This window comes from Lepus europaeus, chromosome 3 (genome assembly GCF_033115175.1).
Source record: "Lepus europaeus isolate LE1 chromosome 3, mLepTim1.pri, whole genome shotgun sequence".
NCBI classification, from domain to species: domain Eukaryota; kingdom Metazoa; phylum Chordata; class Mammalia; order Lagomorpha; family Leporidae; genus Lepus; species Lepus europaeus.
The window spans coordinates 3,934,388-3,950,758 of NC_084829.1; the positions used below are offsets into that span (position 1 = coordinate 3,934,388).

The 16,371-nt window shown below is 54.7% G+C and overlaps 1 protein-coding gene across 2 annotated transcripts in view; it reads right to left on the minus strand.

Moving 5' to 3' along the window:
* The window catches only part of SLC22A23 (solute carrier family 22 member 23), a 170,289-nt gene that overhangs the window by 127,402 nt on the left and 26,516 nt on the right, over nt 1-16,371 (minus strand). Inside the window, exon 2 of one of the 2 annotated variants that reach the window (XM_062184039.1) lies at nt 3,658-3,761. The exons of the other annotated variant lie outside the window; for it this stretch is intronic. Within the exon in view, the coding sequence (XP_062040023.1) occupies nt 3,658-3,761 (104 nt within the window). The remainder of the gene's footprint in view (nt 1-3,657; nt 3,762-16,371) is intronic. 2 annotated transcript variants of the gene reach the window in all.

The window sequence follows — 16,371 nt, forward strand, 5'->3', positions numbered from 1 at the left end:
TGACGCCTACCAAGCATGGGTTGCCGTGTCTGATACCTTAGCAAAGAGGGGTGTGTGTGTGTGTGTGTGTGTGAGAAAAATGGCCGTGGAAGTCAGGAAGCAGAGCATCTCTGGGAACTGTATGGCTACCGTGATCCCTGAAGTCGGCACCCCCTGGATCGAGGCTCATCACGGCTGAACGTGGGGACCTGGGAAAAGGCCACACCACCCCAGTGACGAGGCGATAGCTGCCCGGTAGGGCTGCCGTCCAGGGACTCGGCGAGCATCCCAGACGTGCTGCTCACACGCCTCAGCGTTCCAGGCTGAACGTGGGGACCTGGGGAAAGGCCACACCACCCCAGTGACGAGGCGATAGCTGCCCGGTAGGGCTGCCGTCCAGGGACTCGGCGAGCATCCCAGACGTGCTGCTCACACGCCTCAGCGTTCCAGGCTGAACTGGCTGCTCGGATCCCTGAGCGTCCGTGCCAGGCTCAGACACCCACGTCCTAATACTCAGAAAGTGAGGATTTTACCTTTCCTGGCCAAAGGGGTTCTGCAGATGGGAGGAGGGCCGGGGATTGCAGTGTGAAAGGATTTTCCAGTTAGGTGCAAGCTAATTACAGGAGGGCATCCCCTGGCCACGGGGAGCCAGAGAGGCGGCAGCGTCAGAGGGCTCTGGCCCGCCGTGGCTGGCCCGGAGATGGAGGAAGGGACCCGAGCCACAGGCTGCAGGCGGCCTCCAGGGCTAGCAAAAGCAGAAGTACTGTGGTCTCCCAGAGCAGCCCGAGACCCGAGCTGGATGAGGGCCCTCAGAGCTGGGAGATGGTTAATCTGTCATTTGGTACAGCAGCCACAGAACCCTCGCAGGCTCTCAGCAGGAGACAGCCCATTCCAATCAAGTACTGGAGAAGCTTTTTTTTGAAGATTTGTTTTATTTATTTGAAAGGCAGAGCGACAGAGACAGGGTGTGGGGGGTGGAGATCCGTCATCCGTCGGCTCACTCCACCAATGGCCACAACAACGGCTGGGGGCTGGGCCAGGCTGGAGATGTTAACAAAGGGCTCATTTATACAGAGCGGGCCAGCTGTGAGAGAACTCACAAGGCACAGTGTTCAATCTTGCAGCTCTTCACAGTGGGCAGCCTGGGGGCGGGGGTGCAGGGGAGGAGGTCGCACGGCCCGGGAGAGGCACGGTGCGGTGCGGGGTGGCCCTTGGCACCCCTGCAGGGACAAGCTGGGGCAAACAAGGCCGGGTCTGTGGCTGACGCTCCCCACTGGCCATGCTTGGCCAGAGCTTCCAGAGCAAGGGGTCCCCTAGTGCAGCCCACAATGGCAGCTTCCCAGGGCCGGCTGGAGGAGGGAGGGGAGAGAGTGCTGGCTGGAGAGATGCAGGATCCCGCCAAAGGGCAGTCGGGGAAGGGAAGGGAGCGTAGTGGACAGCACGCTCCGCAGGAGCCCGGGGGAGCTCTGTGCCCTGGTCTGAACAGATCTAACCATGCCCAGTGGACATACACCCCCAGGCGCCACCCCTGTGCAAAGCAGTCACTTTGTAAACAAGTAAATATGAGATATGCTGAGTGCAGTCTTAGAAAGTTCAAGATCAACTTCCCCACACAGCCCTGTGGTGCGGGCCACCCGCTGTGAGGTCTGGAGTTCCCACTCAATGGATTTGTTTCCTCTTAAGCAAGGCTCAAGCAGGGGGTAAAATGTCAAAAAAAAAAAAAAAAATTGGGGTGGAAAACACCAAACTTTCAACCTGAAACAGAGGCTCTCTCAAAATGTCCGAAAGGCCGAGCCCACTGCCTACTCCCTGCCTGGCCTACTGGGTGTGGACCCTCGGAAAAGCAACCGGGAGGGGGAGTCGGACTGCTGGCCGCCCCCGGCGTGAGACGCGAGCTCTTTGGCTTCGTGTCCCCAGGCCTGGTGGGTGACGGGGGGGCCACGCGGCACGTACGTGCAAGAAACCATGGGAGCCAACTTCAAACAGCTCAGACCCTCGCCGCCCTGCCACGCCCTCTGTGAACAAGGCCTGGTGTCTGCCCTTCGGACAGAGAGGGGGACGTGGGTTCTCCCAGCGCCGCTTCCTATCCCACTGCCACGCAGATATGCAGGAAACAGGGCCCTGGCACTCCAAAAAATTCATGGGAAAATGGATGAAATTATAGCGTGCACTTTGTAAAAGGACCCTCCTGTCTTTTAGCTCAAGCCGAAAACCTACGATTTCAAGCATTTGCCTTTAAAAAAAAAAATAACCAACAACCTGCTACCTGACCAAAGACAAAATCAAAACCAAAGAGGCCCGGGCAGAGGTGCCCAGAGGTGGCCGACAGCGTCTCTGACCAAGTCCACGAGAGGCGTTTGCCAATGGTGATCAAACAGACCCTGAGCACACAGGAAGCCCTGCTACGTATTAACATAAGGAGCTCCCAACTCAACACGAGCTCTGGGCAGGAAACGGCCACAACTTTCAAGTCGTATCAGAGCCACCTGCTGCTGCCCCTCACCCCATCCCAGGCCCCGGGCCAGCTTTCTCAGCCAAGCCCGGTTCAGAGGGGCATCACAAAAACCTACAGAGCCTGCTCCCTGTCTCCCTCTGTCCTTAGGATGTCATCAGGCCCAAGATGAGCTGATTCACCCCCCACCCTCCCAAAAAAAATTTACAAAGCGTGGCGAGGGGGAGCCGGCTCCAGCACACCTGTCCTTGGAGAGTCCCTCTGCTCCGGCCCAGCCCCGCCGTGCCCTTGTCACCACAGGATGCCTGAAATAAAAGTGTCGGGCACACTGGCAGGGAGGCGGGTTCCACAGCCACATGGCTGGGTGTCAAGTCCTGGCTCTGTCTGGCTTGCAGCGGACTGAACTTGGGGATTATGCCTCAGCACCTACCGAACCGGGGCGTTGTAAGGCAGGGACACAGGGCCTGGCCCAGCGAACTCATTCGGAAACGTTAGCTGCTCTTGCTGCTGTCAGCTGTGTTAATTGCGTCCTCATCTCCACTACCGCCTTCTCTCCCCACCCCCACCCTAGCAGCCCCGTCACTTCTTCCGGAATCACACACTTGGCTGCAGCTCCTCCCCACCCCAATAAAGCTTCCTCGTCCTCACCTCTGGTCACCATGGTCACCACCCTGCCCTGCCTGCACGCCCAGCCAGGACCCAAGTGCTGCTGTCTTCCAGGGGCAGCTCCCCACGGAGCCCACCGAGGCGTCTGCCGGCCGTGCCATGCCACGCGCGGGGCTCTTCCCTAGAATCTGCGTGGAATTTGAGGTGACTGCCTTGGCCACTTGGTTCATGGGTACAAGGGGCCTCCAGCTCCGCCTCGTCCCCTTTCTCAGCGCTCCCTGTGCAACCTCCCCCTCAGAGCCCAGCCAGCAGGTCCCCGCACTAAGTCCTCAAGCTCTTCCCAAGGCTGAGTGTGGGTGGGAGATGGGCTGTGGGTGCACTGGTTTTGCTGGCTTCTGGCTGCTAGAGAATCGCTAGGAATTTAGAGTCTCACTTGCAAATAGTGACATGCACTGGCCAGCGCTTTCAGCTCTGCGTCTCCCTGGTGGCTGCTCTGGGGCTGACACAGGACAGAGAAGAGACTCGGTAACAAGCAGCTAACACGGACCACTCTCCTTGTGAGCCAGCAAAGGGGCGCCATGGCTTCCAAAGGGTCAAGCGATGGGCACGTGGGTACTCACCAGTCAGCAATGCATCCCGTTATTAGGTAGCCAAAGATTAATCCAACCAGTAAGGAGAACTTAGCGATATGGACCTTCCAGGCATTATCACACACAAGATCCCACTAGAGAGGGGCAAATAGAAAATACATCAGAGAGAAACATACACAGAGCCAGTCGTACTCAATCACAAGGGCAGGGCAGTAACTGGGCTGGCATCGCCGCACCCCGCGGGCACCGTGCCCCATGGACATGAGCAGTCTCTTCACCATGAAGCAAAATCCAACGAGAAAGGCCGTGGGCCCACAGGTGAAGTGTTCAGGCCGGGACACCTTTACGATCTAGAAGCAGGGACGGCATGGGGTCTGGGGAAGCGCGTTCCTCCTGTCCCAACTGCAGGAAATGTGAACTGAGAGGGAGGGGAGCAGCCTGGCGGCTGGGAGGTCCCCCCCGGCGCCCCCTCCCTGGCCCAGCTGCTGCAGCCTTCCACCTGGGGTACGGCCGTGACACAGGAAGTGAACGATAACTCGGCATTTTGACCCTAAAACACCTCCACGCTGTGCCAAGTCACCTTACAACTGCAGGTGAGTGCTCCCAGCGAATGCTGAACTTTGCAAGAAAATGATCTGAATGCTTAATGTTCAAACCCCTTGTTTCCTGCCTCGCCCCATCATGCTAGCTATGTGGAGGGAAAGGCTTTCTGTGAGCAAATACAACACTTACTCTTTTTTTAAAAAAAATAACTTTTATTGTTTAATAGAAAGTCATCTCAGTTTTTGTTGTTTTGTTTTTTCGCATTTGCAGGAGAGAAGCCCATGCTTGTACCCTGGACGTGAGGTGCATCCGAGTGTGGACGCGGGGCCACCCTTGCCTGTCGGGCTCCTGGTGCCTCCTGCGGGGGAGGAGCGGCCAAGGCTTCCAGTTCTGGACCCTTCAAGTCCAGGTCAGCAGAGTCAGAGGGGTGAGGGGTGGGGAACACGGCCGGAGAGGGGCACCTCGGGCAGGGAGCCTGGGGAAGCCATAACCTGGGACCTCCCAGAGGTGGGACGGGATGGGTGAGGGTGGGGTGTGGAAGGCCTTAGGCTGGGACCTGATCGTCACTCTGCTGCCTAGATGTCTCCTGAGCCAGAGTGTAACCCAGAGATCCTCAGAGGGCGCTGTAAATAGCTCCTGCCTCCTGCTTCCAGACCACCACCACCACCGCGAGGGCCACAGCAGGGGTCTCGGTTTGTGGGGGATCTGGGCAAAGCTGAGCTCTTCCGAGTGGATGCAGACAAAGCAGGAGGGTATCACCAGCCACGCTGTTCCCGCTTCCGCCCTGGACTCCTTGGGCTGTTTGAGTGTGCCGGACCGGCTCTCCAGCGGGAGCGCCCTACCCTTCCACCCTGTGTGCCTGAAGTGACCCGCAGCGCCAGGCTGGGGCAAACAGGGAATGGAGGCACGGTGGAGGCTGGTGAGGTGCCGGCCTCTTCTCGCGCCTGGGGCAGAGGGTGCTGCCGGCCACTTACTAAGGGTCGGACGCAGGAGTTCGTCATCGGGGTGACGGCAGCAGGAGGTCCACGGTGTTTGCAAACAGGAAACGCAGATCCGCAGGTCCCAGCCCAGACCCACGCAGTGAGGACTTCCCGAGGAAGCCTGGCCGTGCCGGTTAACAGGCTCTCTGGGCGGCTCTGCGTGGACCCTGCCCTGCCTTCCCCCGCCGGCCCTGGTTGTGGCTCACTCCATCAGCTCTCCAGAGCGGGCTGGAGCGCACACGCCACATGAAACACAGACGAGGCCACTGCCTCCTCTCTGGACTGCACAGGCCAGGCAGCAGAGCCCCCCGGGGGCTAGTGTGGACTTCCACAGGCCAGCTGGAGAAACCAACGAGCCTGGACGGGCAGTTTCTAGAAGACCTGCTTCAGTAATAATACCTTTCAGCATGCAAGCTACTTTTTTTCCATTATACTTGAAAGGTAGAGAAACAGAGAGACACCATGAGATGTGCTACCCATACTTTCCCAGCCGTCCACAATAGCTCCGGGCTGAGTCCAAGCTGGGAACCCGGAGCTCAATCCAGGTCTCCCACATGGGTGGCAGTGACCCAAGCCATCACCTGCTGCCTCCTGGGGTGCACATTAGCAGGAAGCTGAATCCAAAGCAGAGGAGCCGGGACTCAAACCAGGCACGTGACAGGGAACACGGGACTGCCAAGTGCTGGGTAACTGCTGTGCCAAATGCCTGCGCGCGCAACCCACTCCTGACTTCAGGAATGCCGCTGTAGCACCGTCAGGAACGTGTGTGTAGTCTGCCCTCCTTGGCAGGTTCACCTGTTCTGGGGGAGGCGGGGCTCCCGACACCTGTAACCACCCCTCTCCCTGTCCCCTGCAAGGGCCTCAGCCCGGCACATCCTTGGCAAGAGAGGAGCCAGCCCTGACCCCCCAGTTGCTTCAGGGAAGAGAATAGCAGCTGCTGTGTCTGCTTTTAGACCCGGCCGTGTCTCCAGCAAGACTCCCCACGGCTGCGTTTATTTGAGGTTAAATAGTGCGAAGGAGTACATTATGTTTAGAGTCCACGGCCAGGAGACGCAAGAGATTTTAATAAGAGGAAACGCAGCCACCTGGACAATTAGGCCTGGCCTCGGGCAGCCTAATAAGATGTTCAACGGTCACCCTGATGCAACCCCAACCACGGAGCGACACCAGAGTGAAACATTCAAGCAGTAGAAAGAGACCGCGCTCACTGTAGCTCCGTCAGGAAAGCGGGGTTGGCTAGAAACAGCCACTGGCCTCTGTGTGCACCTGCACCCCTGCGGGAGGGGCCGGGGCATCAGGGCAAGGCAGCCACGGGTGCCTAACCCCTCCTCCACCAGGGTATCTGTAGCAACAAGTGCACAGGCAGGCTTAGCAAGATAAGGGTTACTCATGCCTGGGGATCCACTGCAAACTACGCGCTTGCAATCTGCCCCCCCTCCCACCCCAGGCACATTCCATTCAGCTGGGCGGGGAGGGGCTGAGTTGAGAGGTTGACTTCTACTTGCAGTGTTGGCAAAAATGCACCAGAGTAGAAGATGCACTCAGACGCAGAACTCGCCCCAAAAACACCTGTGAAGGAGTCCAGACGTGTGAGGAAGCCCTGGGATTGGTCCCCGCCTCCAGATGCACGCACACTGCCTTTGGTGACTTCACCAGGCAAAAGCCATGGGGGTCTTTAAGATTTTTTAAAAAAGATTTATTTCTATGAAAGGCAGAGCCACACAGAGAGGGAGACCCAGAAAGAGGTCTTCCACCCACCGATTCACTCCCCAAAAGGTCTCAATGGCTGGGGCTGGGCCAGGCCAAAGCACCAGCCCAGAGCTTTCTCCAGGTTTCCCACACAGGTGCAGGGGACCCAGCACTGGGCCACCTTCTGCTTTCCCAGGCTCATGAACAGGGAGCTGGATCAGAAGAGGAGCAGCCAGGACTCAAACTGGTGCCTATGTGGGATACCGGTGCTGCAGGTGGCGGCTTTACCCACTACGCCACAGCACCAGCCCAGGGTCTTTAAAACCCAGTAAGAGTAAAGCTCTATACAGCACAAAGCAGGACTTAGTGTAACAGGCAGTGCCTCCAACACTGCCCTTGTACCTCCCTCTTCTTCCTTCCCAACACACCCTGACCACAGCGTCCATGGACGCTGAGATAGCCTAGCCCCCAGGGGTGTGGGAGGCACTCACTCACCATCCGTGGTCCCAGCCCCTTGGTGTGAGTTTAGGGTCCCTTCCAGCTAAGGTTTCAAATGTGATTTAGGGTCTGCACACCCCAAAGCAGCATTTCCTGTGCAACTTGGTTCTGTTTCTGGGCTGGCTTGACCCAGGAAGAAGAGTGTGACGAGGGAGTGAGCAGGACACCAGATCTGGCAGCGGCTGGGTGGTCCCCGAGCCAACTGCTCCGGCAGTGAGATGGTGGAGCCGTGGGTCAGGACAGCGACCTCCAGCTGTCAACCTCCAAAGATTCTGGGCGAGCTAAGGGCTAGGGCGCTGCCAGGAGTCAGAGCCCGGCTCTCAGCTGCTGAATGTAGTAGCACTAGCTCCCTGTGTTCAGTCCTGCCCCCTGAGACACCACAGTGGGTTCTGCCTTGGGATTCGGCTTGGCGGGGGGGGGGGGGGGGGTGAGCAGCGGGATGTAGGTGAAGTCACCCTCCTCCCTCTCCTGCACACCCACCGCGTCACCGCCCTCACATCTGTTCCCTAGAGAACAATGGCAACCATGCTTTAATGATGTTAACACCTCATCAGCAGGTTTAACGAGATCACAGATGCACCACATCAAAGCCCGGCTGCTCGCTCTGCCATTGCTCCCAGATGAGGACATTGTGGCGAGCCAGTGTGTGTGTCTGTGTGTGACACGCTGTATGTTAGAGACAACCTGTCAGTCAAAATCGAGGCAGAGGTCACAGAAAATCTACTAGAATGCTTTTGTACATATATTTTAAGGTTAAACTAAAAGAAACATGATTTACAATATTTGCAAAAAGGATGATCTAATTACATGACTCACCAGAGTGGAGAAATGTGCATCAAGACCACTAATGAAATTTCTGAAGATGGAAAAGAAATGGCACTTAAGGAAAACAATCCAGTTGTGAGCAGTAATGAATCCTATGGGCTGGAGCTGGGGGCAGCAGGTCGAGTAGCAGCTGGCTGGCGTGGGTCCTGACCACTCTGCTTCCGATCCACCTCTCTGCTGTGGCCTGGGAGAGCAGCAGAGGATGGGCCACGTGCTTGGGCCCTGCACCCACATGGGAGACCCTGATGGAGCTCCAGGCTTCTGGCTTCAGCCTGGCCCAGCTCTAGCTGTTGCAAGCACTTTGGGGGTGAACCAGTGAATGGAAAACCGGCCTCTCTCCCTTTCTCTCTCTCCCCCTCCCTATTTCTCCCTCCCTCTTCCTCTAATAAATAAAATAAATTTGAAAAAAACAAAACATCTATGCATCAAAACTACCAAAACAAAATTATAAAGACCTAAGTTTATAAAATAAAACTATAGGCCTGTTAACACTCTTCATATTTAACAAGTATTTACGTATCAGTACAGACTAATACTACAAAAAGAAACAAGTACTCAGACAATTGATAAAATATTAAATATGTGATTTAAAATTCTTGGAAAAATGTTTGATTCCTCTAAATAAAATGAAAATGCAGTATTTTGTTTAAAGAATTGTTTTAATATTCTACAGAAGCAAGAAACACAAAGTGGTGCAAATGTATACAAGGAGTAGAAGTAGGCACTGTCTTTCTGGAAGGCAACCTGGCAACATGCAATGCACTGCTTTATAAATTCCTTTTCTTGGAACTTTTTCCCAAGGAAGTTATCAAAGATGCCCTCACAGGTCCCTATGCAACAATGCTCCCTGGTTATAATTTCCATGAGCAAATGATGAGACCTTGATTAAATCTTTTTTAAAAAAGATTTATTTATTTGAAAGTCAGAGTTACACACAGAGAGAAGGAGAAGCAGAGAGGGAGAGGGAGAGGGAGAGGGGGAGAGGGAGAGAGAGAGAGAGGGAGAGAAGGAGGGAAGGAGGAAGGGAGGGAGGGAGGGAGGAAGGGAGGTCTTCCATCCCCTTGTTCACTCCCCAGTTGGCTGCAACGGCCAGAGCTGAAGCCAGGAGCCAGGAGTTTCTTCCAGGTCTCCCATGAGGGTGCAGGGGCCCAAGGACTTGGGCCATCTTCTACTGCTTTCCTAGGCCATAGCAGAGAGCTGGATTGGAAGTGGAGCAGCTGGTCTCGAACTGGCACCCATATGGGATGCTGGCACTGCAGGCAGCGGCTTAACCCGCTATGCCACAGCGCAGGCCCCTGATTAAATCTTCAATGGTGTAGAGCGCCAATCCAAATTTTTAATCTGGAAAAAACAAGCTAAAAAATATGCTCCTGATATACTGGTATGATAAAGCCTTAGGATGAAACGCAATGGAAAGGTTTTTGTATGTAAAGGGAAAATCAGATTTTCCTAAATATTCAAAGTGATTATTTCTGGAGAAGATATGCAATAAACATTAGGGTTTTTTTGTTATATATTTTTCTTATCTTTTTCAAGCATTTTACAATTAATCGTAAGTTGTTTTTTTTTTTTTTGTTTTTTTTTGACAGGCAGAGTGGACAGTGAGAGAGAGAGACAGAGAGAAAGGTCTTCCTTTTCCATTGGTTCACCCCCCAATGGCCACTGTGGCCGGTGCACCATGCTGATCCGAAGCCAGGAGCCAGGTGCTTCTCCTGGTCTCCCATGCAGGTGCAGGGCCCAAGCATTTGGGCCATCCTCCACTGCACTTTTGGGCCACAGCAGAGAGCTGGACTGGAAGAGGAGTGACCGGGACTAGAACCCAATGTGCTGGCTCTGCAGGCGGAGGATTAGCCTATTGAGCCACGGCGCCGGCCTTGTAAGCTTTTAAATGGGAGGAAAACATAAGGCTATTTCAAAAAGCTCATGTTGGTGCAGATATCTTTTGAAATCCGGGTGTGTGTGGCAGAGCAGGAAGACGCTACTCAGATGCCCACAACCACGCTGGGACGCCCGGGGTCGAGTCCAGCTCTACTCCCCACTCCAGCTTCCCTGGGAGGCAGCGGGTGGCGGCTCAGGCAGCTGGGGCCCTGCCACCCATGTGGGAGACTGGGGTGGAGTTTTGGGCTCCTGGACTCATTTGGCCTGGCCCAGCACTGGCTCGTGCAGGTATTGTGGAAAATAAACCAATGAGCAGAGGATCTTTTTCTGCCTCCGCCTCTCCATCTTTCAGATCAATCCAAAAATCCTAAAAATTTTGAAATCCCCGAACAGCTTTTTCAGAATACATGTTTTCCATGAACGCTTCGAGTCCTGGAATATAGACAAATACTGCAGAACGAGAGCTCCCACGGTGGTGGTGGTGACAGACAAATCCCTCAGTAAGAAACCAACAAAGGAAAAGCCTTTTCAGGAACCTGCTTTTCTTTTCTAACACGATCCCAAACGACCAGCCCAGAGGAAGCTCGTTTGGAAAGTGGCTGGCAACACACGTCTTCGCAGCCTGAAATTTACTTACGCCAATGCTGAACAACTGCACGGAAAAAGCCCTTTCTAGGGAACTGAGTACAAACTTGCCCCCAGGCCAGGCTTGTGTGGTGGAGAGCCCTCCTGGAGCCTGTTCCCCAGCAAACCGCACGGGCCTCCCCACTCGCTGCCTGCTCCAGCCCCGAGCAGAGCTGGGATGAGAGGCAGGACGGCACTGCTGAAGGTGCCAAAGCCTTAGCCACAACAAAACCTGACTGCGTGGCAGGAATTCGGGGGATCATAGCGTCAGCGTTGCTACCACCCCCAAAATCACGTTTCAGCAGCCTCACGGCGTTTCTCGTCCCGTGGATCTGCTGCGCTTGGCAGTTTTTAACTGGAGACAATTGAAATGGCCACACACGTGTACACACACATGCACATGGGTGCACACACGCAGAGTCCACTGTGGAAGATCGGTCAGAGGTGGACGAAAGAATCGACCTTGGTACGCTAACTACATGAGCAACAGCCTGATTCTCAACACTTGGGCAGCTCAGGCCCCTCCGCCGTGCTCACTACGGAATCTTGTTTTCTTAAGAGACGCTATCAAGATTCAAAGTACACCACGCACGACTTGAAAACCCCCAACCGCTCTGCAGTTGGCCTCTAAGCTCACCCTCCAGCTCGGGCGGTCCACTGTGCGTGGCAGCCGGCACAGCTGCCGTTAGGGCTGGCGCCCTCGCCAGCTTCCTTGACTGACATAATGAGCATCCTTGCCAGATCCGCGGAGTGGGCATTGTTTTGAGTTTTGTTCCTCTGTGTTTCCCTCGTTGCTGCTCCAACTGCTCCTCCACTTCCAATTTTTTTTTCTAACTTTGTGCCAAAATTATAACCGTGGCTGTGGCAAAGGTCGATCGGGAGCCTGGCTGCGTTAGATGGAAGATGGAGCCCGACGAGAGAGCCACGTTCCCCGTGGCTCGCGGGAAACCCACCCCAAGGCTGCAGCGCGAAAGTTGGCCGAGTGGCCTGAGCTCTGTGAATTTCCTTTCTTCAAAATTAATTTTTCAGACAGAGAGAAAGAGTGCAGAGAGCGAGCGAGAGAGCACACACACACACTCCCATCTGCTGGTTCACCCCTCAAATGCCTGCAATGGCTGTGGCCATGCTGGGGCCAAAGCTGGAAACGGGGTCCAGGCAGGAACCCAGCCACTGGAGCCCTCACCACGGCCTCCCCAGGGTCTCCAGAATAAGGAGCCAGAGGCGGGTACCGAATCCAGGCACCCTGACGTGGGACGCGGGCGTCTCCACTGCCCGGCCAAATGCCTGCTCCCTGCAGTCCCATAGGCGCAGCTCAGTTATTGACTTCAGCTCCCTTCTAACCCTTAAGCCACGATTTTTTTTGTTCTGTTCAGATGCGGCGCAGCCTTCCTGGTGATGGAGCAGAAACCACATCGGCCACTGCCTGCGGTGAGGCTTCCCTGGGTCTGAGTTTGACCCTTTCGGGAAGGGCCACGGGCAGAAACAACTTCCTCACCGCGCAGGCACGCGGACGCGGGAGCATCCTGGGGAAAATCAGCACGGAGTCCACCTGCCGGGGACTGGGGCCGCCGGAAGGGAATCGGGACGTGGAGAGTGTAAGCACAAGGCCATGCTACTGGAGTTCCTACTCGTCTGGGAGGCTGCCTGGGTGCCCAGGGGCAGCAGGGACTGTGGACAGCACGTGGTGTTTGTCTAAGACAAGCCTCGAGGAGCTTTCTCCAACAGCCTTCACCAACTACTTCTAAGAAAGGCAACTGAGCGGCCGGCGCCGCGGCTCAACAGGCTAATCCTCCGCCTTGCGGCGCCGGCACACCGGGTTCTAGTCCAGGAGAGGCACCTGGCTCCTGCCTTCGGATCAGCATCAGTGCGGCCGCGGCGGCCATTGGAGGGTGAACCAACAGCAAAGGAAGACCTTTCTCTCTGTCTCTCTCTCTCTGTCCACTCTGCCTGTCAAAAATTAAAAAAAAAAAATTTAAAAAAAGAAAGGCAACTGAGCAAGTCCTGCAGGTTAAAGAGGCGAGAGAGAGACAGACAGACAGACACGCACACACGGGGAGGGGAAGGGGAGGAGACCCTAACACACTCATCTGTATCAGGGACTTGACGCTGCTCACTTGGGAGATTGAGACGCGTCTCCTGTGTTGCTGGACACTGTCCCGAGTGCGACACACAGTGCACAGACGTAACATTCCAGAAAGGGGCCAGTGCCGGACACTCTGGATGGAAAACTCCAGCAACTCCTCGGGCCGGGAAGAACGTCACGACCAGGTGATGAATCGGGGAAGAGAACGGGGAGGGAGATGGAAAACCAAGAGCATCTGCAGCTTCCCATGGCCGGGGCTCTGGCCCCATGGAGCTCCCTTTACAACCTTTGTCACCGGCGCCTCCTATTTGCAAGCCTGCACACTGCTCATGGTCACTGCCAGCCCCAGCCGTGACCCAGCCCTGCCTCCCCAAGGCCTCCAGGAGCCCTCTGCCCACTATGCTCTTCCGTGCCCCACCCCCCCACACACACCCCCACACGGCCCCCACCCTGCCTTTTCTGGATCAACACCTACTTCAACGGCGAATCACTCGTGGTGCTCGTCACCTGTCGGCTGAAGCTGGGTGAACTCTGTGCTGTGTGACCTTTGCCGGCATGGCACCAGGCGGAAAGAGAAGGAGTGGAGATCACCAATGTACGTCTTCCAGCAGGTTCAACACGTTCCTGGGGGGGCCTCTCTCCCAAGCCAGATCAGGACCTACTGGATCCTATGCTTCTGATAACACCCAGGCTATGCATAGACATCTACAACGGGTGCCTGGGTCTGTCTGCTTCTAACTCAGGGGCTGGCAAACAGCACCCCATGGGCCAACTATAGCCCTGCTGCCTGCCTGTGCCAATAAAGTTTTATTGGTACACAGTCACTCTCCTTCATTTTTGTATTGTCTGGCAGAGCCGAGCCACGGCAACAAAATCCACGTGGCAGCTACGATACCAAGAAGGCTTGCTATGTGGCCTTCCACAAGGACAGTCTGCTGACCCCTCGACCAGGCCATGAGCTCCTTGAACAAGGAGACCACGTGTTGCTTTGATACGCCTGGGCTGCGGTAGCAGCATGGATACTCAGGTAGGAACCACCATGCCAGGCGTCAGGAACCCCTGTGTTTGCCTGTGTGCACTGGGCCACGCCATTGGTCTCCTTGGTCCTTTCTTCCTTGTGATCACCTCTTCAGGTATAATTTAAATAATGAACAGCATTCACACAGTCGACATAGCTCTTACATATTTCCCCCAAACTTCACTATCTGTAATTCTCCCCCAGAGAAAAGATCTTTCTAGCTTTATTACAAAAGCTAGGACAAAGCTGGGTAGGGGAGAAACTTATTTCAGAGAATAACTGAACAAATTTGTTGCATAAATTAGGCATTGTTCTAGAAGAAAGGAAACTAAGGTTAGTCAAGAGTCTGCCACGTGCTGGGCATAGCGCCAGGTACTCAGCTTTCACGTTCATCCACCACAGACTCATCACAAGGGCACCATTACCAGCGTGCCCATTTTACAGGTGGAGAAACTGAGGCTGAGAGGTGAAGCAGCTAGTTCAAGATCAAATGGCACTGAAGCAGATCATAAACCCACTTTTGACTTAAATACAAGTCCTCAGCCCCCCCAAACAGCTCAAAGAAACATTTCTTTTTTCCTTTTTCTTTTTTTTAAATTTATTTGACAGATTGAGTTACAGATAGAGAGAGAGAGAGAGAGAGAGAGAGAGAGAGAGAGAAAGGTCTTCCTTTGCCGTTGGTTCACCCCTCCAATGGCCGCCATGGCCGTTGCTACACCGATCCGAAGCCAGGAGCCAGGTGCTTCTCCTGGTCTCCCATGGGGTGCAGGGCCCAAGTACCTGGGCCATCCTCCACTGCACTCCCGGGCCACAGCAGAGAGCTGGACTGGAAAAGGAGCAGCCGGGACTAGAACCCAGCGCCCATATGGGATGCTGGCACAGCAGGCGGAGGATTAACCAAGTGAGCCATGGCACCGGCCCCTCAAAGAAACACTTCTAGTCTATGCAGATAAAGACAATTTTCTGGTTTACACCGTTACAGGTTGCCGAATAGTCGACACACCCTCGTACATGGAAGCCAAACTCCGCGGTGAAGCAGGACAGGCATGGGGGTTCATTGTTACGGTGACTAAGCAAAAATACTTTGCAAAGTGTCCAGAGGAGCAGGAGTTCAGTCAACGGCAGCTCCTAAAACATCACCGTGCAGGTTGCACATCCCTCACCCGAACATCTGAAATCCCAAACTCCCCAGTTCTGAGTTCTGGGGTGTGGAGGTGACACTACACGCAGAACTCCCTCACCTGCCCTCACGTGACTGGCTGCAGTCAGCGTACAGGTGTGTGGAAGATGCTGTAGAAGGGCGGCGGCACGGTGGCTCAGCAGGTAAGGCCCATGTGGGCGCTGGTTTGAGTCCCAGTGGCCCCACTTCCCATCCAGCTCCCTGCTAATGTACCTGGGAGAGCAGTGGACAATGGCCCAAGTCCTTGGGCTCCTGCACCCATGTAGGAGACCCAGAAGAAGCTCCAGGCTCCTGGCTCCAGATCAGCCTAGCTCCGGCTGGTGTGGCCATCTGGGGAGTGAACCAGCGGATGGAAGAGCTCGCTCTCTCTCTCTCTCTCTCTCTCTCTCTCTGTAACTCTGCCTTTCAAATAAATAAATAAATCTTTAAAAAATATTGTAGAAACCTGTCTTCAGGCTAGGCGTATAAAGTGTATATAAAATGTATCACGCTTAGGTTTGGATCCCAACCCCTGGATATCCCATTACGTAGACACCAATGTTTCAAAATCCAAAACACTTCCAAACACTTTGAAGAGATAACTCAACCTGTATCTAATTTTTCATAGAATTTTTAGCTGTTGACTGCACAATCCCTGTCACCCATGTTGGAGACCCATATGACTTCAGCTGGGCCAGCTCTGGCTGTCGTGGTCACACAGGGAGCGAGGCCCTGGCACAGGGAAGACTTCTCTGTCTCTCTCTCTTTCAAACAGAATGAAAATCTAAAAAAAAAAAAAATAAAAATTTTTAAAGTCTCTTCAAACAAAGCGGGTTTTGTGTGTGTTGCGCCTAGTGTAGCTCTGTCCAGGGCTGGCCTCTCTTCCACGAAGTCAGCCGACACTGCCCTCCAACACCCAGGTACACGAAACCTGGAGCTCACCCACACCGTGCCCCTAAGTTGCTCAACTCAGACAGCCCAACTGTATGACAGCACACACTGCTGTCAACTGGCCTTTACCTTCGGGGCCCTGAGTTGGGCCCTCGCTGACCACAGTCTCAGAGGCAGAGTGTCAGGTGGTAAGTGAGACACTGGAGAGGTAACATAGGGTCTGAGTCCAGGCTAGACCGGGACCCAGAGCAGCTGTGGCCGGGGCTGAACCTGCAGTAGAGACCATGTGTCCCACGCTGGAGCTCCTGGACTTAACTCCCAGCTCCAGTGCCTGATTCAGCCCAGCCCAGCTCCAGCCACTGTGGATATTTACGGAGTGAACCGGCGGGTGGGAGCTGTCACTCTCTCTGCCTCTCCGATAAATCAACAAAATAATAACGAAAGAGCCGCTGGGACTCTTGGCGAGTAAGAACATGAATTTTGAGCCTGATGAACCGGAGTCTTGGTTCAAGTTCTGCGCCAGGACAGCCATGTGACCATGGGCGAATCATTTCAC